Source organism: Ursus americanus, chromosome 30 (assembly GCF_024610735.1).
Source record: "Ursus americanus isolate L20-20 chromosome 30, mUrsAme1.1.p, whole genome shotgun sequence".
Taxonomy (NCBI): domain Eukaryota; kingdom Metazoa; phylum Chordata; class Mammalia; order Carnivora; family Ursidae; genus Ursus; species Ursus americanus.
The window spans coordinates 5,184,594-5,211,518 of record NC_142156.1 but is presented as its reverse complement, the minus strand read 5'-3'; the positions used below and the strand labels follow the sequence as shown (position 1 = coordinate 5,211,518).

General features: G+C 54.8%; 1 protein-coding gene across 2 annotated transcripts; it reads left to right on the top strand.

Moving 5' to 3' along the window:
* Window positions 1-170: 170 nt before the first annotated feature.
* ZMAT5 (zinc finger matrin-type 5) lies at window positions 171-26,832 on the top strand. Of its 2 annotated transcripts, XM_045791300.2 has the most exons (7): window positions 268-327; window positions 1,455-1,561; window positions 12,767-12,920; window positions 17,197-17,259; window positions 18,625-18,705; window positions 20,996-21,107; window positions 26,629-26,832. In XM_045791300.2, the coding sequence occupies exons 3-7, from the start codon at window positions 12,794-12,796 to the stop codon at window positions 26,756-26,758; spliced, it is 513 nt and encodes a 170-aa protein (XP_045647256.1). In that variant the 5' UTR covers window positions 268-327; window positions 1,455-1,561; window positions 12,767-12,793; the 3' UTR covers window positions 26,759-26,832. The 2 variants fall into 2 exon arrangements, with proteins under 2 accessions (XP_045647255.1, XP_045647256.1); XM_045791299.2 differs by lacking the exon at window positions 1,455-1,561 and having other exon boundaries at window positions 171-327.
* The last annotated feature ends 93 nt before the right edge of the window (window positions 26,833-26,925 follow it).

Sequence of the window (26,925 nt, the reverse complement as noted above, 5' to 3'; positions counted from 1 at the left end):
GAACTACAGAGGTAAGTGATGGCTTCGCGGGGAGGAAAAGTCTCATAGGATTTAGATCAGGACGCCCAAATAGTATGGTAAGATTTGTTACCCAATGTTTCTCCTCAATCATTTCTTGCTGAGTGAATATCCCGAACTACAACACCCAGAAGCCCTCGCGCTTCCTTTACTTCCCCCTTCCCCGCGCGGTCTCAGCTATGATTCCCAAAGGTTTCTGGGAAGAGCAGACTGATACTCAAGGAAGGACTACGAATCCCAGCAAGCAGTTCGCGACACGAGGGCGCAGAAGGAGGAGGAGCTCGGAGCCGTCGGGCCCTGCGGAACCAGGTACCCTCTTTGGCAGGGGCGAGTGTTAGTCGTCTTCCCCCAAGGGGAAGACATGGGCTCTTCTTTTTAAGTCCCTCCCCCCTCTGTGGGCCGCACCACTTAACGGAACGGGGAGTGAATAAAAGGGCGAGAGGGCCTGGGCGTCCAGGTCCCCAGCTCATCTCTGCCTGTCTCCTCTGTTAACCCCAAGTCCAAGCCTAGAGTTGGAGCCTGTGGCAAAGTGGGGCCCTGGGTCTTGAACCCCTTTTCCGGGCGTCTAGGGAAGGAGCGGTTCTGCACGTGCCTCCTGTTCCCCTCATCCCTGGGCTTCGCCCCCTAGAACCCTGACCTAGAAGGGGGAGATCTGGGGACCACTCATTCCTTCTTGGGGATAGAAATAGGAGCTTTGGTGTACTAGTGTGGTTCCACTGGTATTTTCTGAGTGCTGCCTCTGGGCCATAGCCTGGGGACCTAGCGGTGAACAAGTCACCGTTGTCGCGGAGCACTCAATCAGTGTGTGGGCAGATCGGAAGATGTGGTAACCACAAGCAAGTAATACTCTAAAAAGCAAAAGACAGGTTGATTGAGGAGAGTCTGGCGGTGCCTAGGGTGACACTTTAGTCAGAGACCCGAATGAATGGAAGTCGGTCAAACAGGAAAAGGTTGGTGCGAAGGACTCGAGGCTGCGGCAGTGGCTGCAGCAGTCCTGGAGTGCTTGAGGGGAAGCGGTAGGGCAGACTGTGAAGAGGTGGGTTTAGGTCAGCTCATATGAGGCCTCGCAACCCAGAGTAGGTAGTCTTATTTCTTTTCAGTTGCTCTAGGAAGCCACTGAAGGGTTTTAAGTTGGGATGTGACATGATCCAATTTACATTTTAATGTCATCATTCTGGCTGCTCCCTGGAGAACAGATCGAAGAGGGGAAGTTATTGTGTTGGGTCAGTTGAGACAGGATGATAATTTAGATTAGGATATGGATTAGAGTAGTGATCAGATTTGCAGTGTATTTTGGGAGGTGGAGAGACGGAACAAGCTGACAGATGTGTGTAGAGGGTGCCGGAAAGAAGAATGGAGGATGACATCTCTCAAATTTTGACATTAACAACTTGAAATCCATGGGGATGACCTTAAGCTCTGTTCGGTCATGTTAGGTTTGAGCTGCCCCTTAGACATCAAGTGGAGATGCCTGGAGGCCAGTGGGGATTTGGATCTGGAGTTCAGAGGAGACGTCTGAGCCGGAGATAAGTCATCAGCATAGGTACTAAAAACCGGGGATTAGAGGCCTGGGATTCGAGGTCTGGATCTGACTTGGAAAAGCAACAGGAGCGCCTGACTGGGTACTGGGAAGAAAAATGTGAAAAGCTCGAAGCTCTAAAACCAGGATGAGTTAACCATGACTGGGGTTATTTTCCATTTGCAGAGCATCCTGGTAGCTCCTTGGGACAGGAAATTGTGAGAAGCTTCTAGGATAGAATACTTTTGGAAGTTCAGAGGAGGGAGGAATTGGTTTAAGGAAGATGGGTTAGGAAAGACCACGGGGAGTTAAGGTGTCGCTCATTTTATTTTATTGTTTTTTTAGTTAATTTTCATTTTGGAGCAGCAATTGGGAAATACCGAATTTTCTTTAAGCCGCTTACTTCAACTTAGAAATTACTCTATCCATATACATGTAGAAAAATAAGAAAAGTGACCTTCACTTTTCCCTTGATGTTTGAACTCAAGCTGAACTAACCTTAAATTCCTTTAAACAATCAATCCCATTTACAGCTTAATTACATTCCCTTACACATTTATTTCACTTATAAATTTAATATATTTGATTTTCTTTATAAGTACTTCAGATACATAACCTAACAAGTATAATTTCCCAAGAATATTTAAACGTCACTAGAAAATCTAATAAACTTACAAACATAATGAATTTCAAGTTCTTGTAAACAGTCCAATACGTTTAACCGACTTAGTTAAATTCTTTTATGTCACCGGTTCGCAGTCTGGAAAGCTAAAAAACAAACAAACAAAAAAAAATACAGGTGCCTTCTCTGACAAGAAACTAGGATATGGGGGGCACCATTAGTAGCTGTAACAGCACTCCAGATGATTCTAACATGCAGCCAGTGTTTCTAATCATTGCTGACCTTTCAACTTGAAATGATAAATCTAATATCAGTTACTGACATGTTTTATCAATTACCTAACTATATATATGTATATGTATTAAGCATCTTTTTTTTTCTTAAAGATTTTATATATTTATTTGAAAGGGAGACAGGGAGAGCAGAAGCAGGGGGAGGGGCAAAGGAGGAGGGAAAGGGACAAGCCGACTGCCCATGGAGTACTGAGCCTGCAGGGCTCAATCCCAGGACCCTGATACCATGACCTGAGCAGAAGTCAGACATTTAACTGTCTGAGCCACCCAGGTGCCCCCAACTATATATTAGAACTTCTGTATTTTTTTTTTAGATTTTTAAAAATTTATTTATCTAACAGAGATAGCCAGCCAGCGAGAGAGGGAACACAAGCAGGGGGAGTGGGAGAGGAAGAAGCAGGCTCATAGCGGAGGAGCCTGATGTGGGGCTCGATCCCGTAACGCTGGGATCACGCCCTGAGCCGAAGGCAGACGCTCAACGTCTGCGCCACCCAGGCACCCCTATATTTCTTTTTTAAATAAGTGAACTCACGACCTCCAGATCAAGAGTCTCATGTTCTACAGACAGAGCCAGCCAGGCGCCCCTAACTTCTGTATTAAGTAATCTCTACAGTCAACATGGGGCTCGAACTTACAACCCCAAGATCAAGAGTTGCACGCTCTACCAGCTGAGCTAACCAGGTGCCCCCATGTGTTTCTCAATTCCTAACTTCTGTATTTTAAATTGGAATACAATGCTTATCTGTCATACTCAACATGTCACATTCTTTTCAATGTTATAGATACTTTTAAATACCAAGTATACGCTGATTATTACTAACCTTAGGTCAGGAACATCAATAAGTTTGATTTATTTTACTACCTCTATTTTCAATTCCGAACTTACCTGGAGCGTGACGGGACACTTAGCTACTAAAGAAACAGCTTTATCCATTCTAATGAATTGTGTTTAGCATTCCAATCAAGTTGGGTTTACCATTTCAGTGAGCTGAGGTTATTTATAATCAGACGGATTTCTGACAGAGACAAGAATCCAGGGGTTGTGTCTACCTAGAGTGACTGTCCCCAGCAGTGGCTGCCTTTGGGATGCAGGGAATAGAGAGGTCAATGAGCAGGAGAAGCTTGTTCTCCAGCCTTTGTATTTTAAGGGGTACCTACTAGAGGGTACTAGACTCACTGATTAAAATGCAGATTTCCGGGCCCTGCTCCAGACCCTCTGAGTCTGAATTCCTGGAGATCTGACCCAGGAGACTTCATTTGTATTAAGCTCCCCACCAGGAGCCAGGGAAAATCTTGAGCTAGAGTCGTTCTGAGAGGGTTGATCTGATGTTGCCCAGGGTGGGGTGAACTGAAGAGGTTGGCTCAGGTGCTAGAAGGTGAGACCTGACTTGGGCAGAAGTGAGGGCGGTGACAGGACCAGCCTGGGGACAGAAGAGCGGGAAAGCAGAGGCAGTTCTGAGTCTAGGTTTCTGGTTCAGAAGCCTCCATCAGACTATTTTTACCCTTCCTATTTGGAAGCTCTGGCCTCCTGGGACCTGTAACTATCCGATGAGAAACTGTGTCTCCAGCCTGCAGCTCCCTGGAGCCCAGATTCCGGTTTCGCCAACCTGTGCTGAGCCAGGTCTGCTTGGAATCATGGTGCTCCCTGTCCGCCTTCAGCCAGGGACTGGGGTAATGTCTACTGTAGAGCTCTTTCCACGCCAGCCCTGACTGGTCCATCCAGGTGAACAGGTCATTGGAACCAGACACAGCAGCCTCCTAAGGGAGATGGGATCGTATTTATCCTTGCTTGACAAATTTCCCACTTTTTTGAAGGGAATTTTTTGAGAAAATTTAAAACAATACACACTAAATGTAGAAACTTAGAAAAATATAAAGGAGAAAAAAAATTCTTCACATAATCCTATTATCCAGACAGTCACAATAAATATTTTGTCTGCTTATGTGGGTGTAGGTGTGTGGGTGTGTTGGGGCAGGACGTTCTTTCTCCTTTAAACAGTGGTATCATGTTGTACAAACTGTTGTGAGAAGGAGCCGTTTTTTATTTAGCAAAAAGGGAATAGTCTCCTTTGACTTGATTTTTTTCTTTTTTTTTCCAAAGATTTAATTATTGGGGGGGGGGGAGGAGCAGAGGGAGAGAGAGAGAGAGAGTCTCAAGCAAACTCCCCGCTGAGCGTGGAGCCTGACACAGGGTCGATCCTATGACCCTGAGATCATGACCTGAGCCAAAACCAAGAGTTAAACTACCAGGCGCCCCTCCTTTGACTTGATTTTTAATGTCTGTCTGGTAGGCCCTACTCTTGATCCTTCCCAGCTGTGGGCTCCCTCTGTCCAGTTTTTTTTATGTGAGTCATATGAGTCGTGTCATTGAACCCCCCACTCCTACCCTGTTGGGGAAACTGAGCTCCCCACCTGCATGTAGTGAGCAGTGTATAACTGTCAGCCGTTCTTACTGTCGGACATTTAGATTTCAGTTTTCGGCCAAGTTATGTTGCAGTGACCATCTTGATACATAGATCTTTGAGATCCCGTCTGATCATTTCCTTGGAGGAATTCCTATTGGATGTAGCTGCCCCTCCCTGGTGCTCTCTGGCACACAGCTTATCACCGAGCATTGTTACTGGGGGCACATCAGCCAGCCATCCCAGCATATATTCAGTGCACCTTCTTGTGAGAGCAGGGCCTTTGCGTCATGAGGTGTGAACCCCATCCTGGCAGAGTGGACGTGTCAGCAAATGTTTGGCTAGTAAGTAAATGGCTGAAGGGAACCGTAGAACTGGAAGGTTATGCCTGTGTCGGGGAACTGGCTCCTGTGACTCAACTCAGGAGTATTTTGGGATACGGGGCACTTTGTACCAGTGGCCATCACATATTTTAAAGTGATTTCGTTTTCTCATTTGTTTATTTCAGTGTATCAATTAGCTATTGCTACATAACAGATTACCCCCAAAACTTCGCGACTTAACACAACAAATATCTCATACAGTTTCTGAGGGTCAAGAATTTGGGAGTAGCTTAGCTGGGTGGTTCTGGCTCAGAGCTCCCACAAAGTGGCAGTCAGGCTATCTGCTGGGGCTGCATTCATCTGAAGGCTTGACTGGGCTGGAGAGTCCACTTCTAAGCTTGCTCACACGGCTGTCAGCAGGAGGTCTTAGTTCCTTGCCGCATGGGCCTTCCCACAGGGTTGCTCGCGGTCTGGCAGCTGCCTTCCCCCAGAGTAAGTGATCAGAGAAAGAGGCACCAGGATGGAAGGCATATTGTCTTATCACTTGATTTTGGGAGGGACGTGCCATCCTGTCTACTCTATTCTCTTAGTCACACAGACCAGTGCTGATACGGTTTGGCAGCAGACAACACAAAGTGCAAACCCCAGAAGGTGGGGGCCGCAGAGGCTGACTGCCACATCCACAGATGCGTGTTGAGCGCGATTGGCCTGCCAGGCGCTCTGCTAAGCTCCTAGTAGCCGTGATTCAATCCTCATAGTAATCCTTCAGAATAGTTTTATTCCATAATTACATAAGAATTATTACTCCTGTCTCCCAGATGAGGCCCAGAGGGTGAATAGTTGCTGAGAGTTTCACCACCTAGAAGTGGCAGGGATGAGATTCAGACCTGGGTTGAATGATTCGAGTAAGGATTGGCGTGGGTGGTCTGTGTGACTGTGGGTAAGCTCTCACCCTCTCTGTTCTTCAGTCCCTCGTCTCTCTCAGACCAGCATTTCTCTGAGTGTGGTCTGTGGCCTGTGCCTCAGTTTCCTTAGATCCTGGCCCTGGCCCAGGCCTGCCGAGTTAGGAATTGCCGTGGGTGGGGCCCCCACTGCCTTACGGTGCCGGGGGTGTGACGATAGATGTGCCTCACCCCAGGGGGTGGAACACATAAACGAGGTCAGGTGACAGCGGTGCGAGGTCGCTACTAAGCACTGAGGCGTCTGAGGGAGACCCCTCACATAATGGGGCTTCTATCGGGGAAGACATCTGGATCTTCCTGGCACTTCTGTTGGAGTTGGGCTCTGAGCGGGTAGTCCGCAGGCCACCCCCCAGGCAGTTCCGATGCCATCCACTCCGGACGGCAGGCATACGCGGCACTGGGACATTGCTGTGCTCCTAGTGGGTGTGCAGTAAGGCCGTCCTCTGGCTGCCGTTTACTGTTTACCTGGGGTCTGGCGGGGCCATAATTAGAAGAGATGACAGGTGAGCTCGAGGGCAGCATGTGGTGAGCACAAGGCTGGGTGATCATTACGGTGCGCATCCCAGCCCCTGGCCACGGCCGAGCTGTTGGCTTGTTTTAGCCTTGTGCCAAAGACAGCGCTGTGCCTGAGACACACACGGTGAAAGGAACCAAGAATATCAATGAAGCCCAAATGTCTGCCCCACGGCAGCGTCACAGCAGAGCGGTGGGATGGGAGAGAAAGGGGTCAGGGCTCACCCGGACCCCAGGGGCAGTGCCGGCTCTCCACGCCTTGGCTGTAGGGCGTTGGCACATGGCTTCACAGCGTCCTGGGGAGGGCTCTCCACGAGGGCACGTGGGGGTCGGTCCTCCGTGCCACTGGCCCACCGGCCGCACTCAGGCTGATGAGAAATTACTACCATCAGTGTCTCAGTCTTGGCTTTGAGCACATGAAGAGTATTTCTGAACCCCTGTGCTTGTCTGTGAAATGGACACCTTGACATCTACTCTGAGGAGCTCTGTGAGGATTCAATAAGAGAATGAAAGCCAGGTGCCTAGCACGCAAGAATCCGATGCTATCTTCCTCACCCCATCCCACCCCCATTCTCTTTTCTTCCCACTCCCACCCCACAGTGTCTCATCTAGTAGGTGATCTTTTCCGTGGACCCAGGGACCGAGGTCAGGTGCCACGGGATGGCCAGGCGTGGGTTAAGTCTGGAGCAGCGCTCTGCTGGAGACAGGAGTGCGGGGAGGGCGGTGGTGGCAGCCAGAGACCTGTCTTAGGGTCTGTGTATCTTTCTTCTCTGTCCATCCTTGTCCTGCTCCGTAGACCCACACTTGAGAAGAGGGCCTGGGAGCTGTAGGTGAGCAGAGGGCAAGAGGCCTCGGGTTCTGCGGGCGGCTCCTTCCAGGAGCAGTTGTGTGTGCGAGGCCCTGTTCCTGGTGCTGGGGTGCAGCAGGACGGACAGAACTCTCCGCCTCCATGGGGAGGCAGACACACATGACAGGGAAGCAGCAGGTGAGGTGACACGAGCTGGGGAAAACAGCAGGTGGGGGGGCGGAAGTGCCTGCAGCTGCCGCTCTTAAATCCAGCGGTCAGGGAGGCCCACCGGGAGGGTGGGGGAGGGAGCCGCCTGGGTGGTCATAGTACCAGCAGTTACAGCCCCCCGTTCTCAGACCACTAGCTATACGGTAGGCACCCTAACATGCTACTGCCTTGGTCAATCCACAGTAGCAGTGGGGGTCCCTATTTTATAGCTAAGGACATAGGCAGGGAGATGAAATAACTTTCTAGAGGTCACCTAGCTGGTAAGTGGCAGAGCTGGGATTCAAACCCACACCTGTGTGACCCCAGACAGTTGTCCCACTAGCCTCGCTTGCTGCCCTTAGGCCACAAGGAGCCTCCTTGTCACCTGGCGAAGCTCCAGGGAGCCAGCAGCTGCTGTTGCAAACATGGACCTGGTCCCTGAGAGTGGGCGGGTGGCACTGTCTGCGTTCCCAGCGAGGGAGTGCGGCCGGGTGGTTTCGTATTGCGGACGGGGCCCTGTTCACGTGCTGCTGAGCGCGCCAGCCCCAGACGATGAGGATGAATCACGGCCGAGAGGGCCAGCTTAGTCAGCACCCCGTGCTGGTGTCCGGGCGCCATCGGAGATGTCCAGCTGTCTCCACCCCCCTTCCCTGACCTCCCGCTCAGGGCTGCCAAGTGCGGTGGTGCAGGCTGTGCCTTGTGCAAGGACACCTGGCTGAGGGGTGAGTCGGAGTGAAATACGCTCTGCTTGCCAGATTGCCAGAGACGCTCTGGCAGGGCACTGTGTCTGTCTGGAGGATTCTGCCCTCGCGCTTTTTCCTAATGTGCTCCAAGGCACCGGCGAGGGAGGCGGTTGGGTCAGGAGCGCTGGCAGTTCACAGCTGGCTGCTGCCTGGGGGAGGTCACCTTGCTGAAGCCCAGCTCCTGCCCAGGACCTCTGCCTCCCTGGAGACAGGCCTGCTGGGAGGTGGGACACACAGGCTGCCCTGGAGCTCATCTGCTGCCCTGACACCATCCCCAGGCCGCTCTGCAGAGCAGCTGTTCAGGGCAGGCATCTGGGCCCACCGTGAAGGCTCAAGTTCCAGTCCCACTTCTGCCTCGTGCTGTGTACTCTGGGCAACTCACTTCCCCCCTCCTGGCCTCACCTTTCCTCATCTCTCTTATGGACCAGCTGCCCCCAGTTGTCACTTGGACACCGACATCCTGTTGCTTGCTCTGAGCATCAGTTTTCTGAAATATGGGCCTTTTGGAGACCAGTAATAATGACGGTGATGCTGGCTGTTGTTTCTTGAAGGGCTCCTGGGGGCTGGGCTCTGCCAGGTCAAGTGTGTGTACGGATGATCTGATTCCCAGAACAATCTCTGAGGTGGGCACTGTGACCATCCTAGTTTTCATAGGAGGAAACTGAGGCCAGAGGTTAATTAATGGCCCACGATCATAGAATTAGAAAGCAGTGGCACCCGGATTTAAACCTGGCTGTCTGGAGAGGCCCTTAGAGATCGCCTGGTCTAGCTGCCTGCCTCCCCCTTCACACATGGGGAGACTGAGGCCTAGAGCGGGCAAGCGACGGAGCCACAGGCTCACCTAGCAGAGCTGGGACTACCCGCCCTGGACAGCTGAGCACCGCCCCTGGCCAGATGCAGGGTGGGCAGAAGAAGGAAGACGTGGGTGGGCGGCTCTGCTGCGGTGCCTCTCTGCCGAGGCCGGTTTGTGCATGTGAGAGAGAAGAGGAAACGCGAACACACACACACACGGAGTCCACTGCCGAAGGCTTGTCATGTGACGTCATGGAGGCTTTCCCAACAGGTGCGAGTGCAGGCACCAGGAGACTTCCCTGCCTTTCCTGGAAGTGTGACCCGGGGCACCCCACAGCACCTCTCTGAGCCTCAGTCTTCTCCTTCGCAAACGGGATTATAATACCTACCTCTTGGGTTTTGAAGGGGCCACGTGGTCCCCGGGCTGTAGTGAGTGATGTAAAAGGAGAGCTGTCAGGAGTATGATTTGTTGGGAGGAGGCTTTTCTCAGGGATTAGGACTGTGGGCTCTAGAGCCATCCTGCCTGGATTCTGAACCCAGCTTGGCTGCTTTCCAGCCTCGTGACCTTGGCTAAGTCACTTGGCTTCTTGGAGCCTCAGTGCCCTCATCTGAAAAGGTGGAGTAGGTCCTACCTCACAGGTTGTCCTGAGGATTACATGAGATGATGCATTCATTATGAAGCTTTTAGCCTAGTGCCAGCACATAGTAGGTGCTCAGTAAATCAAATAGGAGGTAACATTGAGCACTTGCTGAACGCTGGACATTATTAGTGTCATTTGTATTTCCATTACTCTTTCAGTAACAATTCATTGGATTAGCAAACTTCTGTTTACTGCTCCGCAGGCAGTCAGCTAACCTGTCAGACCCACTGTCTCACCTTCCCGCGGTGAAAGGAGAGGCCTAGAGAGGTCCAAGGTCACGCGGCTGGCTTCGCAGTGCCCGCTGTGGTTTTGTCCGGCTAAGCCTGCCGCGGAGACACCGCTGCATCTCTGTCTCCCAGAGGGACGCCCTCCCCTCCCCGGGACTCCAGAGCCCCAGCTCCTCAGAGCTTCAGGCTTCGTGAATGGCTTGGTTAAGCACTTGGCCGTTAAACGTGCATCTCTTACAATTTCAATCCAATTCCTATAAGTTTATTGGCAAGACGGGGTGTATTAGAGCTGCCAAATTTAATATATCAAGTCCGTGTGTCTGGGATGCGGTTTCTCAGCAGTAATAGGAGGAGAGAGGTTTTATACGTTTTCATTTTGAATGACTGTCTGTTCCTGATCCCATTACAGCCCTTGACTTAATGGCCGCTGTCCCTGCCTGCCGCAGATACAGCCTTCTTCATCGACCCACCTGGCTGCCTGGACTGTCCAGGGGGCTTGTTTGTCTCTGTCTCTCTCCCCCTTCTCTTCTTCCCAAGATGCATTCCCCCATCCGTCTGCCCTGTGGTCCCGGCCATATTTTTAATTTGCCAAGTCCTGGGAGTCGCACTTTTGCTGTTAGCCTGGGTCGCTTAGGGAAGTCACTTTCCTTCCTCTTCTGGAACCTGCTCTGGGAAGAGGGATCAGACTATAGGACCTGAAGGGTGAGGGGCTAGTCTGGGCTCATTGCGGATCCCGCTTGACAGCCCAGAGTGGACCCACTCATCCTCTGGTCTTATGTCAGCAAACTGGGGGACCCAAGGGCTGGCCCCGAGACTCAGAATTGTTCCCTGCCTATGGCTAGAGATCGCCTGGGTCAGGTGTGGCAGCTGTGGTCACCATGGCTAAGGGGTCTTAAAGGTCTTAAGACCTTGAAACATTCTCATTTCCCTCTCTGACTGGCAGGGACCTGGCACCTAAGAGTTTAGCTAATCTCCTGGGGAAATTGTTTGCATTTCTGCCTTGAGCCCTCTGGCTTCTGTAAGCTTTGCACTGGCTCTGGAAGAGAGGACACCCAGCAGTTGGATTTTTAGGGCATCTGGGTTTGCCTTCTGCTCACCAGCTGTGTGACCTTGGGCAGATCACTTCCTTTCTCTGAACCTCGCTTGTCCCATAAGGAAAATGGGAATTAATCCATTTACTCAACAAATATTGGTTGTCTGCTCTGTACTGTGCACCACTTTGGGTACTGGGGCTTCAGAGTAAACAAAACAAAAATATCCCTGCCCGCGTGGATTTATATTCCTGTTGGGAGAAAAAGATAATAAGCATAACAAGTGACTTATTATTTCAAAGGTAATAAAAATGAAGCAGGGAATGGGGAAAGCTAAGTAGAGCGTTCTGCAATTTTAAATAAAGCTGTCACAGGAGATTACTGAGAAGATAGTATTTGAGTGAAGATTGAAGAATCAAGTGAGCAGGGGTGGCGAGGAAGAGCATCCAGGCAGAGGGACCAGCAGGGGCAAATGCAGGAGGTGGCAGGTGCCCGGCGGGCCCCGGCCCTGTGAGGAGCAGGGATGAGGCTGATGTGGCAGGGTTGGGGAGAAGTGGGGAGAGGAGGTCAGAGGTGGAGCGAGGGCTGGGAGAGGTGGGGAAGTGGCTGGAGGGTGCAAGGCGGTGGTTCTCCAGCCTGGCTGCATAGGAGAACTCCCTGGGCAGCTTTACAAAAATGCTGACGCCTGGGTCTCACCCACGGAAGTTCTGCAGTCACTGGCCCCCAGGTGGAGGCTGGGCATCAGAATTCTTAAAAGATCATCCCAGAATGAGGCCTCTCAAGTCGGCCCGTGTAGTTCCTCCCGGGCTGTTCTGGGGGTTAAACGAGGCGTGTGTAACCAGAGCCTTCCTTACACCGGCCTTCGGCCTTCGGGGAGTGCTCAGTTGGGGTGCTGTGCCGAGTGATGTAGTTTTGGAATGCAGGTGAGGTCCAGAGCCCACAGCCAAGAAAGAATGCTTGACACGTCTTTGGTGCAAAGAGGTGATCTCATGAAAGCACGGGGACAGGACCGGTGGGCAGAAAGAGCTGCTGCCCCGGGGTTGTGAGGGTGGCTGATTATATACTTGGGAGCTGGGGGGTGTAAGGAAAAAGGGAGGTGTCCAAAAGGACTTTCGTATGCTAAAGAAGACCCTTGAAATCCTGGAGGCCTGGCTATTGTCAAGCTAAGGTTGTTTTGCCCTCTAGTAAGACATTAATGTCAACATGGTTGGGTCAAGAAAGTTGGGAGTTTCCAGAAGGAATGTTATACTCTGCCTATCCCAAGTATTTGTCAATGGGCTGCAGGTTATAAAGAAATGTAATTTTATGTACATTCCCTTCTGCCTTGGTTCCCACATCCCGATGGAGGGGAGGGTGATGTTAGGGCTCCAGGAAATTGAGTCTATGGGTCTCTGAAATTTAGGCTGCTGATAAGAGTGCTTTTTCCTTGTGAGTCACTAAGACATTTGTACACTGAGGGAGACTCCTGTCCTGCAGGACAGCGACCTCTGTCAGCCGTTTGTTTCTCCCTTCCCTGAGTTTTAGGGCAGCCAGGAGTACCCGGGGAATGTCACACAGATCCCACCCAGGGGTGGGGGGTGTCAGCTTATGCTTTGTCCTCAGCTTGCCTTCCGCTCCCTCATCGCCGCGGGCTTTGGTGTGTGGCCTTTCCTCCCTACTCTTGACTGAGTGCTTGTGGTTCCCCAGGCGGCGGTGGCAGCTGGCGCGAGGGCCATGGGGAAGCACTACTTCTGTGACTACTGCAACCGCTCCTTCCAAGACAACCTCCACAACCGCAAGAAGCACCTGAACGGGCTGCAGCATCTCAAGGCCAAGAAGGTCTGGTATGACATGTTTCGAGGTGAGTGCTGGCTGGCTACGGCTGGGCCAGTGGAGGCCAGCTTGCCGATCTTTCTAACTGGCAGACAAGGAAGTACCATGGGCCAGCGACAGTCTTGGTCTGGGCTCTTGGAGGAGCCAAGGAGAGGAGGCTGGGGCCACCGGGCCCTAGGGGCAGATGGGCTGGCCAGTGGGCAGGCTGGAATGTGAGCTCCTTCCCCCAGTAATCCTGACCAAAAGGAGGGCTCCATTCGGCCAGGCCCTGGCTTGTCCAAGGACTGTCCATGGTGTTTGAGCCAACAGTTGGAGAGATAGGGAAAAGCCAGCCACAGCACTTCGGGGCAGAGGGTATGCAGAAGCAGGTGGCCGTGAACAGAGCATCAGGGGCCTCCAAGCAGAGGAGAGGTGCGGCTGGACCCAGTAGCAAAGGAGGGTGATAGGGGCTGAAGGTGGGGGCTGGGCTGGGGCCAGATTGTGGAAGTCTGCGGAGGCCATATGCATAAAGAGGGTAGTTTGTCCCCAGGGTGAGGGCCGAGGGCAGCCTTTGAAGGACTTTAGGCAGTGGCCAAGAATATGTTTGACGGTGATGCTGCGTGAGTGTGGGGTGCAGTAAATGGCTGTGGAATGGCTGGCCAGATGCATCATCGAGCTGACAGAGGGAGGGCTTTTCCGGGAAGGGCTGCTCAGAGCAGGCGCTACCACAGCAGCTGAGCTCAGGCCATGAGCACCTAGCACAGAGCCTGGCACCTTCCAGCGGCTCGCTACAGGGGGGCTGCTGCTGCTGCCGGGCTGTGAGCAGACTGGACACCGAGGAACGCCGAGGCAGGTGTTGGGGTGGCCACAGCCAGGAGCCAATGAAACAGACAGGGAGCTGGTCGTGGGGTAGGGGTGGGCCCGGAGCTTCTAGAATGAGCTGGGGCAGGGCCAATGCTTCATGAGTTGGGGAGCGGGATTCCCAGAGCAAAAGGAAGGGGCTGAGTCTCAGCAGCCGAGAAGGGAGGAGAAGGGGAGACAGGGTTCCCTGGTCTGAGACTCAGAACACACCAGAAGGGAGTGGGCATTGACAGAGTGCCTGCTGCCTGCCAGGGGCCTGTGGCGGTTTGTCATTTGCCTCAGCAGCAATTGTCTAAGGCAGAGCTCCACCCTTCAAGTTACAATCACCTAGAGACCTTGAAATAAAAAATGCTGGTCACCTGACCCCATCCCCAGAGGCAGGTTTGGGCTGGGGCCTTGATACGGTATTTTCAAAGCTCTCCCAGACTCTTACAGACTTTTTTGAGGAGGAAGCTGAGGCTCAGAGGCGTGGGCGAGGGAGGGTGGCCAGGCCACTCATCAGGCCAGGCATGGCTGAGGCCGCAAGGGGCTGGGAGTGGGGACAGTGGGGAATTCAGGGGCAGAGGGCTCTCCTAGGTGCCTGGGAGGCCTCTGACTAGGGTGTCAGGCAATGGCTCCCTGTCCCCCAAATCCAGTGGGAACTGTGATCTGGCGGGAGCCAGGCCTCAAGATTACCTTGGTGTTTGCTCCCAGCCCCAGATTCTCGGCTGAGAACAGGTGGGTCTTTGGGTCTAGGGCTGATTGGCAGAGGCTCTTGTATTACTTAAAGATAAAAGAGTGGGTTCCATAAGCCCCTTCTTGGGGGCCCTGCATTCCTAGCGTCCTTTCACATCCCCAGGCACATTCAGTCCTTAGAACAGCTCTGGCGGGGTGGACGACCCTACTCAAAGATGGTGACTTCAAAGTCCAGAGTGGTAGATGATACTCACCGGGGGTCCACAGCTGGCAGAGGAGCTCCTTCCACTCTCGGAGGCTTCCCCAGGGCTCCAGCTTACGTGAGCCAACTGCACAGCACAGGCGCTGGGGAGGCGCATGGTACCCAGCCTGGGCTCGGACTCAACACCCACCTTGCTCCCGGCTTCATGGCCTTAGACAAGTCCCCTAACCCCTAGAGGGGCTGACCTTGCATCTGCCATGGCCCGGACAAGTATGAGGTCTGGAGCTAGGCTGACTCGCTATCCGTCCCAAGGTGTCACTCACGAACAGTGTGACCCTCATTCTGCCATGTGTAAAACAGCCGTAACAACAGTATCCACCTCCCAGGGATGTGACGGGCTCAGTATTTTCATGATGACCGTGTGGCACATAAGGGTTCACTCAGTAGGAACAGCGTGGGTCCACAAAAGGATTGGCCTCAGGCCCTTTATCTCAGTGAGCACTTAGCATGTCCTCGGCTCCTGGACAGGCTCTGAAGACTTACAGGTGAATAAAACAGGGTCCCTCTCATAGGCAACCTCACTCCCAGTTATAACAGTATGTTCTTGGCAGAACCCCTGTCTCGTGCAGGCCTCCGTGCCCTGCCCACCTTGCCCTCCAAGCTCCAGCCACTCTGGCCATTACAGGTACTGTCCCCTGTGTGGGCATGCCTTTTCTGCTGTCCTCCCTGCCCTCAGCCTAGCCCTTCCATCTCAGAACTCAACTCAGGCAAAGCGTCCTCAGGGTTGCCCTCCCCAATCCCCGGGTGAGGTCAGGTCTCTTGACTGCATGCTGGCTGTTCCCCTGTTTATGTCCACATGGCTTAGTGTGACTGTTGGACTGGAGGCGAGAAGCAGGTCTGACTTATTCTGCACTAAATCCTCATCCTGGCGTGGTGCCTGGCCCACAGGACGTGCTCAGTAAATGTTTGTTAGATGGATATCTGAGTGAGCAAGCAAACACCAGGCACCAGGGCAGCTGTTAATTTTGCGAGATGAAGCAAGAAGGACCAATGGGGTCAGATCACGGGGAGCCTTGAATGCCGGGTGTAGGAGCATGCCTTCTTTGTGCAGGCCCTGGGCTTGGGCTCTCAGTCCCGGGTGCCCTTCAGAGTCACTGAGGAGCTTTTAACAATTCTCATGTTCTCCCCCTCAGATGAATTAAAGCAGAGCTCGAGAAGGACGGGCCGGGGGATCCGTGTATTTTAAAGGCTGCCTGATGATTCTGGCATGTGGCTGGGCTTGAGAACTACCGGCCAGATGCTGGGCAGCCCAGAACTTTTCTGCCACGCTGAGTCCCCCAGCCAGGGTGCGTTGGCTAGGACTCAGGCTCAGACCCTGCCCCAGCTCAGCTGTCTTCCTTCTGGGACATGGAGGCAGGGCTGGGCAGCGTTCACATGCCCCCACCAGCCTACCTCCCCTGGGAAGGTCTGTGGCGCCAGCTGGATGGGCTGAGTCCGACAGGCCCAGTGCTGACACATGGACACCCCCTATCCTGCCGGCCCCACCCATACTCCACCAGGTCACCTCACGTTAGTGTCACCCGGGGATGTGATGCTGAAGCCGCTCCCAGCCCCACTTTCCTGGCAATTCTAATGTGCCCTCAGGGGGGGATTCTCCGGGCGCCTCTGCTAAGCGCTTTGAGTCCATTCGCAGCAGCCCTACCGCAGGAGAATTTTCCTCCCATTTTACATACGGTGCAACAGAGACTTGAAGAGATGAAGCAGCTCGCCTGGGGTCAAGTGTACCTGGACTCCGAAACCCATGGTCTTTACTCCAGTGGCCTCTAGAAAAGGCAGTGGACCAATGGGGAAAGTGCCCAGCCCGGGCCCCCAGGGCGACATCAGGGCCTCTGAGTCAGGGCACCTTCCTGTCTTCCTCACAGATTTTGGCTGATTGATTCCTAACCTACCAAGAAACACACAAAACTTAAACCATAAATATATGATGAAAATAAAGGTCGGAAAAACCGGAGGAAACCAAGGTTACTTTTCGCGTCAGGAAAGATTGCTGGGAAGTCCTGCGGAGGCCGGCGGCTGGCCTGGCTCCGAGAGCCTGTGGCTTGCAGGGGGAAGGGGGGAGCAGAGAGCAGCAGGTTGCAACCTTGGCCGGGGAGCGACACCCAAGCCCCGGGACTTACTGGTGGGCTTCCTGGGCACCAGGAGGGTTGGTTTTTTTGGGTTTGGTTTTTTTTTTTTGCTTTCTATTTTGTAATAATTACAGATTCACAGGAAGTTGCAAAGACAGTATGGAGAAGTCTATGGTACCTGGATTAAAAAACAGAAACAAAAAACTGCCCAGATGGTTCCATTGTGTGGTCAAAGCCAAGAACCTTAGACCTGAAACCTGGTTCTTGCCTTTGGCTAGGTCTGGGTGGGGAGGGAGGGGTTGAGGTCACCAGAGGCTCAGATGTCTTCCCAGCATCCCCACCTCTGGCCATCCCCTCCTACACTCCTCTGTGGATGGGAACGCTTTCCTGTCCTGATCTCAGGGATAGGAAGTGCCTATACGCAGCTGAAGTGTGAGCCCGGACCCTTGTCCTTCTTGCAGACGCAGCTGCCATCTTGCTAGATGAACAGAACAAGAGGCCCTGCAGGAAGTTTCTCCTGACAGGTAATGTGTTCTCCTCAGTTCAGGTCCCCCCAGGGACCAGCATGCCCCATCTGGCCTGCTTGGACCTCTGCAGAACCTTTTCCCTACCCCAACCACCATCTGAAGACCGCTTTGTGGTCTTGGTGGTCAGTTGGGGCCTTCCCAAGGGTTGTGCCTTGGGACTGACTTCCAGGGCCTTGTTCCTCAGCTCTTTGGACCTAGAATGTGATTTTATTGGCCCACCTAGCACAAGCAAGCACGGGGAGATCGCAAGGAAATCTAGGAGACCCTGATGGGTGTGACTGACTGGCTGATTAAGTTATAGCCTGGGAGCCCATCCTCTAGCAGGCAGGGCTGGAGGAGACAGTAACAGGTTTGACGAGAAGCTTTAGAATTAGAACCAAGATTGCTAAGTGTTGATTTGACTTCCTAACACCCACCAAATAAAGGTGCACGTAGTTCAAAGAGATAAAAAACCTCAGTAAGTGAAGGAACCAAGAACAGATGAAAATAAGGGTAGGAAAAATAAAGCCGGGAGAATGAATCGTTTCCTCCATGTTTGCTTTGAGTTCCTGTATAGTCTCTAGGGATTTGGTCCTGAGCTTCCTAGTGGCCGAGGCAAAGAGGAGAACCATGGTGACTGCCATGGTGTGTAAGAGAGCTCGGCCCTGGGGAGAGTGCTGTTGGCCTAGGGAAGCCAGGTGAATGGCCACACTCCCCCCAGATGGTGCTGCCCCTAGAACGGTCACCAGGCCTGCAGGTCAGGGCTTCCCCGACAGACTTCACTTGGAGGTGAAAACGCCACTGGTAGGTAGGTTCCGCTGGCTTAAGATACCTTCAGTCTCCTGTTGTTTTGAGACACAATTTGGCCTCCCCAGTTGAGATTCAGAAAGCTACCCTGGGCTTTGGTGCCTCCTTCATGAAGCTACCCTTGAACCCTTTCTGGGGAGCAGCCCAGCAGCTCATGCAAGCCAAGCGAGCAGGTGGGCACCAGGCAGAGGGCACAGCATGTGCCACAGCCTGGATTGGAGAGAGGAAGGATGACCCTTTCAGGGACCCCTTCTGTGGTTTGTTGAGGCTGGGGAACAGGGGCTAGGGGCCAGGGGAGTGGTGACAATAGACAAGCCTACTGAGCCCTGTGCACCCTGATCACGGAAGGCTTCAGGCTTTGCTTCCCAGAGTCGCAAACAGGGCAGAGTGGACCAGACAGGTTGCTCTGGCTGCTTGTGTGGGTGGGGCCACAGAGACTCCAAGTTTTTCTTTGAGGGGTGGGGTTGTTTCTCTGTAGACTTCAAAGCTTTGCACCCGCATCAGGCTGCCCCTCAGCGCGTGGTGGGAGCTCTTCCAAGTGGTGAGTAACTCCGTCCTCGCTGCCTTCCGTTGCAGGCCAGTGTGACTTCGGCTCCAACTGCAGATTTTCCCACATGTCAGAGAGAGACCTCCAGGAGCTGAGCATCCAGGTGGAGGGTGTGTTTGGCGGGGACCCCGGGTTGGGGTGTGAAGCGGGCTGTTGGGGGGTGCCAGATCTGAGACCCACGAAGCTGCCCTGTGCCTCCCCACCTCCTCTTCTTTTTTTTTCCCCATAGATTCTTTTTTTTTTTTCTCTCAAAGATTTTATTTACTTGCCAGAGAGAGAGAGAAAGCACAAACAGCGGGAGCAGCACACAGAGGAAGAAGCAGGCTCCCCGCGGAATGCAGGACTCGATCCCAGGACCCTAGGGTCATGACCTGAGCCAAAGGCAGACATTTAACTGATGGAGCCACCCAGGCATCCCCCTCCTCCTCTTCTGTGGTCACCTCGTGGGAATAAGCTGAGGGCTGCCCCAGGTGATGGGGTGGGTGTCAGGAATGCCTCCAAACCGCTGCAGGCTTGACTGGAGAAGGAACAGGGGAGCCCCCATCTGTGTCCTCGGCGGGGTTTAAAGTGGCAGGTGGGGCTTTGCTGTCCAGGAGCCCTGAAGGGTACGCCTCAGCCTCATCTGTGCCCTGCTGGGTGCTCATTCGTGCATGTCCTTCCTCCCTCCCTCCATCAGGCAACATCTATCTCGAGCCCTTACTCGGCGCCAGGCAGATCCCCTACTGCATTCTGGGGACAAAAGGATGAAGAGGACACCTTCCTCTCTGCCCTCAGAACTCTCAGGCCTGGTAATTCCAGGGAAGAACAAGTTTAGCTCCCCCTGGAAACTACCATGTTTGCTTTTGGGAAATTCACTTCCCATTTCTCCAATTAGAGAACAAGGACATTTCCACTTAGATGGTCTTCATCAGTCTTCTCATGAAGCCCCTCACGGAACAGATGGAGAAACTGAAGCTAGCCTAGGGCGGAGGGGCCTCGCATGAGCCCCAGCAGGTGAAAGGCGGCTTCTGGCCTCCCAGGGTGCTGCTGCTCCCTCCTCCCTCTGTCCGGGCAGCCTCAGGGCAGCCAGTGAGTGTCCAGGGCAGCTTGGCCTTTGCCCTCGTCCCCCAGGGGGCCTCACCAGTCATAACCTTGGGCCATGCCCTGCTCCGGGGAGCTGATGGCAATGCAGCCGCAGCCCTGGCACAGACACAGGGTTTCCAGGAGCTCTCCCAGGGCAGAAGTGAGGCCCCAGAGGCCTCGCCAGCGAGTCCCGGCAGGGGTGGCATCTCCAGCCCTTCACTGGCCGTGGGCTCTCGGGGAACAGTTAACTGGCCCATGGCAGGGAGAGCCTAGGCCAGTGGGCCTGCAGCTGGAGACGATGCCTGGTGGAGACAGGGATGGGAGAAGCCCGAGGGGGCTGGAAGCAGAGGTGTGCCCACCCCCCACCCCCCCACCCCTGGTGGCAGCTCGGATAGTCCAGCCTCTGCCGCATCCCCTGTGACCTTGGCACGTGGCTAAACCTCTTGGAAGCAGTATCCTGACGTGTTGAACGTGACTGCTTGTGAAGGTGAAGTGGAATGAAGTGTGTGCAGTGCTAGCCCAGGCCCTGGCCCCCTTGTCGGACCCCAAGTATGATTGTTTTCCTCTGGCCCCAGGCCCCATCCCAAGGCCTCCCAGACACTCTGACCTATCTCACACCCAGCAGGCTGTTTGAACTGTTTGAACTGTTGGCTCACTTTTAACTGAACAAAGGTTCTTAACAGGGCAGTTTATGAAAAGAAAAACCAGGATGGGGCGCCTGGGTGGCTCAGTCAGTTAAGCGTCTCCCTTCGTCTCAGGTTGTGATCCCAGGGTTCTGGGATCGGTTCTGGGATCGAGCCCCGCGTGGGGCTCTCTGCTTAGCCGGGAGTCTGCTTCTCCCTCTGCCCTCTGCTGGCTGCTTTCCCTGCTTGTGCTCCCTCTCTCTCTGTCAAATAAATAAATAAAATTTTAAAAGAAAGAAAAGGAAAAGCAGGAAAGCTGAGGCTTTCCCCTCCCCAGGGTCAGAGAGACCTGGCGAGCGGTAGAGCAGAGATGCAAGCCCCCGCTCTGCCCTGACCTGCAGTGCACAGTGCCTCTCTGCCCCCAGGTCTGGGCCCCTCCTAAGGACCAGGCTCTCTACACGCTTTATCCTGTGTCCAGCTGCAAAAGGCTTGGGAGGCAGCCAGTGTTTTATCTCCACTTAATGAGGAAGCAGAGTGAGGCTCAGAGGGGCAGGCGTAGGAAGGTAGCAGTGTGGTAGGGACTGCCCAGAGGCTCTGCTCCTGGCCTCCCAGCTTGTGCCCTCAACTCCAGGAAGGTTCTGGCTGCTTTGTGGGAGGGTGGGGTCCGGGCAGGGGTGAATGTGCCCCTCACTTGCCTCTGTTTCCATCTCTGCAGAGGAGAGGCGGGCCAGGGAGTGGCCACTAGATGTCGTCGAGCTCCCTGAGGGCCATCTGGAAGACTGGTTGGAAAAGAGAGCCAAGCGGCTGAGCTCAGCTCCAAGCAGCAGGTACAAGCCCCGCGGATCCCCGTCTCCTGTGCCCTCTGGGAGAGTACCCGAGCCAGCCTGCCCTCACCGGAAGCTGAGTAGTCTGCATGAACTGCCGCGGCCCAGGGGCCGGACATGGAGGGAGGAGCCACAGGGGGATTCTTGGGTGCCCAGGCCCCGGCCAGAGGCAGAGGGGCACTTGTTTAAAGCTTCTGGTTCCTGAGCCTCATCCTCCTGCCTGCATGGCTCCTCCCTTAATCAGCACCTATGCTGGCTGAAGGGGAGGCAGGGGGCCAAGCCAGCTTGACTGGATAGCACCACGTCCCTTGCCAGAGGGAGGGGCCTGATTGTGGCTCCTGAGGCCTCAGCGTGCCGGTCACTGCGCTGTCTCCTCTAGGGCCCTGCCGGACAGGCATGGTTCCCCGGCCCTGCGGAAGGGGAGGGAAGGCTCGCAGGAGGGTGGGACTTGCCCAAGGGCACAGGGTGAAGAGGCAGAGCTGGGATCGCCCAGAGATGTGACTCCCACTGTCTCACTGCCTCCCTGGGGCCGGGTGGGGGCCTGGCACTCGGTATGCTCGCTGGTGGGTAGAGCACCTGGGTCAGGGGCCCTCAGGTGTGCACTGTGTGCGGTCCCAGGGCTCCCGGGCTCTTCCGCCGGGTGTTGAAGGAGCGAGAGGAAGCAAAGGGGCTACCGGATGTGCTTGTGAGCTCCCTGCGACTTCGTAAAGCTGCCTGCACCGGGCTGCCTCACTTTGCCTGTCTTGCAATGGGGCTTCAGACCCGACTGTCTCTGTGGTGTGGTCTCACGCGACAGCGGCCTGGCCTGGGCCCAGGGAGCCTGGTTGGACAGTTGGGGGGTAAAGCCTTGCTTCTGAGCTCTGCCAGGAGGTGGGAGCTAAGCTTCTTGCCTTCTCTGTGCCCCCATGAAGAGAGCTTTTTGTTAAACTATTTTAAAATTAACTTTTAGCTGTTGTTGGGTTTGTTGTGTTGGTTTTTTTTTTTTTTTTTTTTGAGAGAGAGAGAGAGAGCGTGAGTCGCAAGTGTGGTGGGATGGGACAGGGGGAGAGGGAGAGAGAATCCTAAGCAGCCTCTGTGCCCAGCATGGAGCCCGATGCAAGTCTCGATGTCAGGACCCTGAGATCATGACCTGAGCCGAAATCAAGAGTCAGACAGACACTTAACTGACTGAGCCACCCAGGCGCCCCAACTTTTAGTTGTTTTTTAGCTTTGTTTTAAATCTGTGTCATTTTTGTCCCCTCACCTTAGTACAGTACAGACATATATGTTGGAGTGTGATGTCCCCGTCCCTTCTGGTCCTGTCTAAGGTGGTTGTGATTTTGGTCAGGGGAGTGCCCCTCTGGGACTTGTCCAGGGATCCCCGTCCCCAGCCCCGGGCTCCATCGGCTGCTGTTTCAGAGGGCTGGGGCTGGTTGGAGGCACCAGAGATTCTAAGGCCTTCTCCACTCCCCCACTGCTCGGACCTGGCTGCCTGTGCGTCTCAGCTGTGCTCCGAGCTCGCCTCCCTGCTCTGACTTGGTGCTTCCTCTGTTGGGAGGGAGCACCTAAAGCCTGGGCACCTCCTGAGCTTTCCACAGGGGCTCAGGGAGACCCAGTGCCTGGGCTGGCTTGAGTGCAAGAGCGGGTAGAGACAGGTGACCAGAAGTCCCCACCAGTGCTATCCCGTGCAGGATGCTTGTGACCGTGAGACTCAGAGGACTAGGGCATGAGGTGGAGAAGCTGAGGCTGGATGACAGGCCCAGAGTCTCCAGGTAGAGGTGGTGAGCGCCTGATAATCAGGTGCGTTTGGTGCTGTGGTGGGCCTGGCCCTTGGCCTGGGCATTTAGGGCATTGGTGCCCCTGGTTTGTGGCTGAGGAATCTCAACCCCTCCAGGAGCTCGTGACTGTCCTGGTCACACACCTGCTATCTTCAGCAGCACTGAGCTGTCACTTGAGAGAGAGCTTAAGCCCCTGCTTGGTCTAGACCCTGGGACACCTCCGTCACCAAGAGCCCCGTCCAGCTGGAGGTTGGGAGTGGTTGTCACGGCAGCCAGCTGCTGGGATGGCAGTAGCTATTTCTGGGGTAGAGCCTGCAACTGGGGACCACCCTAGGATCTAGGGATTCTTAACCCTGTCCTTTGTGCCTCTCACCCCCTGGCCACCCGGCCTGGCCCCTTCCAGATTACCTGCTTTTCCCGGCAACCACTTGTCCTCTGCGCCTGTGTACCTTTCCATCCACCTCCGGAGGACTCAGAGCCAGAACGGATTGCTCAGGGCAGAGCAAGCCTGGCCGGCCTTGAGCAAAAGCTTGTTGGAAGGGAGGTGACCATTGATTACTTTCGCCATCACTGCTTCGGTCTTCCTCAGCCCTCTCCTGTCGGCCAGTCTCATGAAAAATAACCCCCTTATTCCGCAGCCCACAGACTTGGGCTCTGCCCCTCCACCCTTGCCGCGCCCCTGCAGGGTCAGGGGAAGTGGATTCAAGCCCAGAACCACTTTGTCCTGTTCCCTGAGTCACTTACCCTGGAGGCAGCCCTGCAGACAGTTCCCTCTGTGCCCTTCTCCCACACGGGCTTTCCCCACGGCCACAGCAGCCCCTCCTGGCTTCCCACCTCCCCCTGTTCCTCCTGACCGTCCTCCACGGAACGGCCCCAGCCAGCTTCTAAAACGCTCCCTGCCCTTGGCCCGGCCCCGACCCCTGTGTCAGCCCTCCCGGGCTTCCTCTACCTCAGGGACTCTGGACTCTGCAACCCAGCTCGACGGACCCCAGGGAGTTTCCGTGCCACGTCCCCAGCCCATGCGGTCACCTCACCTCTCCCATCTGGCCTCTGTCAGTCCCACTGGACACTGGCGGCTTCCTGGGTGTGGTGGGCGTTTCTGATTTTTGCGCACCACGTACACACTATCCTGTCTGCCTGGAATGGCCTCCCCACCCCTGCCTGGCAAAGGCAGGCTCATTCTTCAAGCTTTAGCTAAGACGCCCCCCCATGGCGCTGAGCTCACATGGTTGTCATTCGGGCTTGGCGCAGGCTCAGGCCGTGTTGACTACATGTGAGCGTTTGCGGAAGCAGGGTCCCTGGCCTGGAGCACTAGTCCCTAGATGTTGGTGGTGTGGACCCCTTGTCGGGACCAGTCTGGTGGCTCCTCTTCTCTGGGTGTCTGTTTCCCCCCCTGAGGTGCAGGGTGAAGACGGCTGCCCGGTCCACGTGGGGCCACCCAGACCCGAGGGCTCTAACCCATCGGGCTGAGCCACGCCTTCTAGGTGAACCAGACCAGCCCTCCTTGTAAAAGGGGGAAGTGGAGGCCCTGTGAGGCCCCAGGCTGGCACATTGCACCTTCCTCCTCAGCCAGCCGACCCTGAGCGATCTGCCCAGAGCAGACAGTGGTAAGAGGGAGAGGCCGGCCTCAGACAAACAGACCAATCCCCCGGCAAGGCCAGTGCTTGTCCGTTTTCCATTGTTGGCTCTTCAGATTGTGACTTTATCCCTCGTAATCTCCCCTTTTGCACCCCTCTCTGGGCTGGCGCTACTGTTCCGGCCCCAGCGCTTCCCTAGGACTCTTTTCTTCAGATCAGAACCATGGCTGGGGAGAAGCAAAACAGAACTGCGCCTGTCCTTGCACCGGGGCCAAACAGGCCACGAGAGAGGCCACGAGCGGTCTTGTGCCCCTCTGTGTCCCCGTGTGCTCTGTGCAGGGCAGGGGGGCTGTGCTCCAAGAGCTCAGGGGCCCAGGGAATGTGTCCGTGTCTGAGCACATGAAGGGGGTGCCCTCATCCTGGTGGGAGGCCCAGCTGCCAAGGAATCTGCCCCATCTTCTAGAGAAGGGTCTGAGGCTCACGGGAAGGGGCTCTCCAGGATCACACTCTCTCTGTCGAGAATTGCAGTCACCTTAACGCTGCGGGAAGCCGGGGGTTGACTGGCAGCTGGGGCGCTCCCTTCCAGCAACTGCACAGCCTCCCCCACTTCCACCCTTCTCTGCGGCCGGAGGAGTGCATAAAGTCTCCCCCATTGCCATAAATCACGCCAGGAGCGGCTTTCTGCGCTCTCCAGCAGGCAGCAAGCGGCTAAGCAGGGCATTTCCCTGGCCTCTCGGAACAGGAGGCTGCCTGAAGTCCTCCAGTGGGCTCTCTCCCTCACGTCAGGGCCCGGGCTGGGCGGGCTGGGGGGCGGCAGCAAGGCCGATTCCCGGGCCTCCTGACCCCAGCCGCCACCTCCGCCTCTCTGAAGTGCTCAGGACTCTGCCTCTCGGCAGAGGCCTGGCCGCTGGATGCCAGCCTAACTGAAGCTGCCAGGGTCTCACCTTCACCGGAAGCTGGGCCTGCGGATTGGGGGGCGATGGCTGGAGCTCACGTGTACGTTGCCCGTTAGCCCCTAAGCCCCCAATCCCAGACTCTGTCACTTGGACATATGACTGACTCTGTGCACCTCGGTTGCCTCATCTATAAAACGGGGTTCACGTGAAGATGCTTGAGGTTTCTCTAGACCTTGGTGTCAGGCCCAGAGCTGTGCCCAGTCAGTAAGAGCTCTCAGTGTTGCCACTTGTCGTCAGCAGACCTTCGCTGAGTGGCCTCCCCACGCCAGGCCTGGTTCTGGCTCTGGCTCTGGCTCCTGGGGGACAGATGGACACTGCCCCTCCCCCCGGTCTCTTCCATGTGAGAGCTCCAGTCCCATAGGGGAGACCTGAGCTCTCAGGTGAGTTCCGAGTGCTCTGTAGCCTGTGAGGGCAGCGCAGCCCTGCAGCAGCGGACCGAGTGGGGATTAAGTCCAGAAGCATTGGAATGAGGGGGGGCGGGGAGCTGCCTCTGCCCCTCAGTTGGCTCCCTAAGGACAGGGTGGCCCCTGGCTGGATGCCGCAAATGGGCCCTGCATTCCCAGGCGGCAGCTCCGGGGGGTAGACCTCCAGGGGAAGGAGAGTGAGTAGCATGAGAAATGAGGCTTTTAAAAACTTTTTAGACAATATTTTTTTCTGATTTCCAAGGCTTGCGTGCTTGTAAAACTTTTCTTGAAAAGTATAAAGAAGTAAAAAAAAATCACCCATAACTACACCACGCAGATAGAACCACTGTTAACATTTTGCTGTGTCTTCCAGGGTATTTTTTATGCATTTATATATGTTATATATATTTAAACAAAAATAGTATCATGCTATATACATTATTTTATAAGCTGCTTTTTCTCTCTACTCACACAGTACATCACGAACCTTTCCTTGTCAGTGCACACAAGTCTGCTTCGCTTGATGCAGGCCGCACAGCGTTGTCTGCTGTGCCCGTGCGTGTGGATTTAATCGGTCCCACAGGTGGACACGGGTTCTTTCTGCTGCTTGTAGCTCAGTCTCTGCCCACAACCCTGCTGTTTCACTTGGGCTCGTTCCTAGAGGTGAGGTTGCTGGCTCAAAGGGTCTGCATGTTTTTGAGGCTCTGTCTTCCAGAAAGATCATGCGAGCGGCTGACCTTTCCCGCAGCTGGGGTGGTGGGGAGAGGGGCCGCTGGGGGGAGGTGCCCTGGGCTGGGCCCCATTCTAATTCTCTTTCTCCTTCTTTCTAGGGCCGAACCCATGAGAACCACCATCTTCCAGTACCCCATAGGCTGGCCACCAGTCCAGGAGCTGCCTCCATCCCTGCGGGCACCCCCACCCGGGGGATGGCCCCTGCAGCCCAGCGTCCAGTGGGGCTGAGCCCCTCATCCCCGCCTGACCCCCATCTGGTCAACCAGCTTTCATGTCAGTCACAATAAAGATAAGGGCTCCTACTGGGGACTCTGAGGCCCCCACCTGCTGCGTCCTAGGGAGCCTCTGAAGTCACCGGCTCAGCCTGGCTGGGCAGAGGCCCCAGAGTCTCCCTG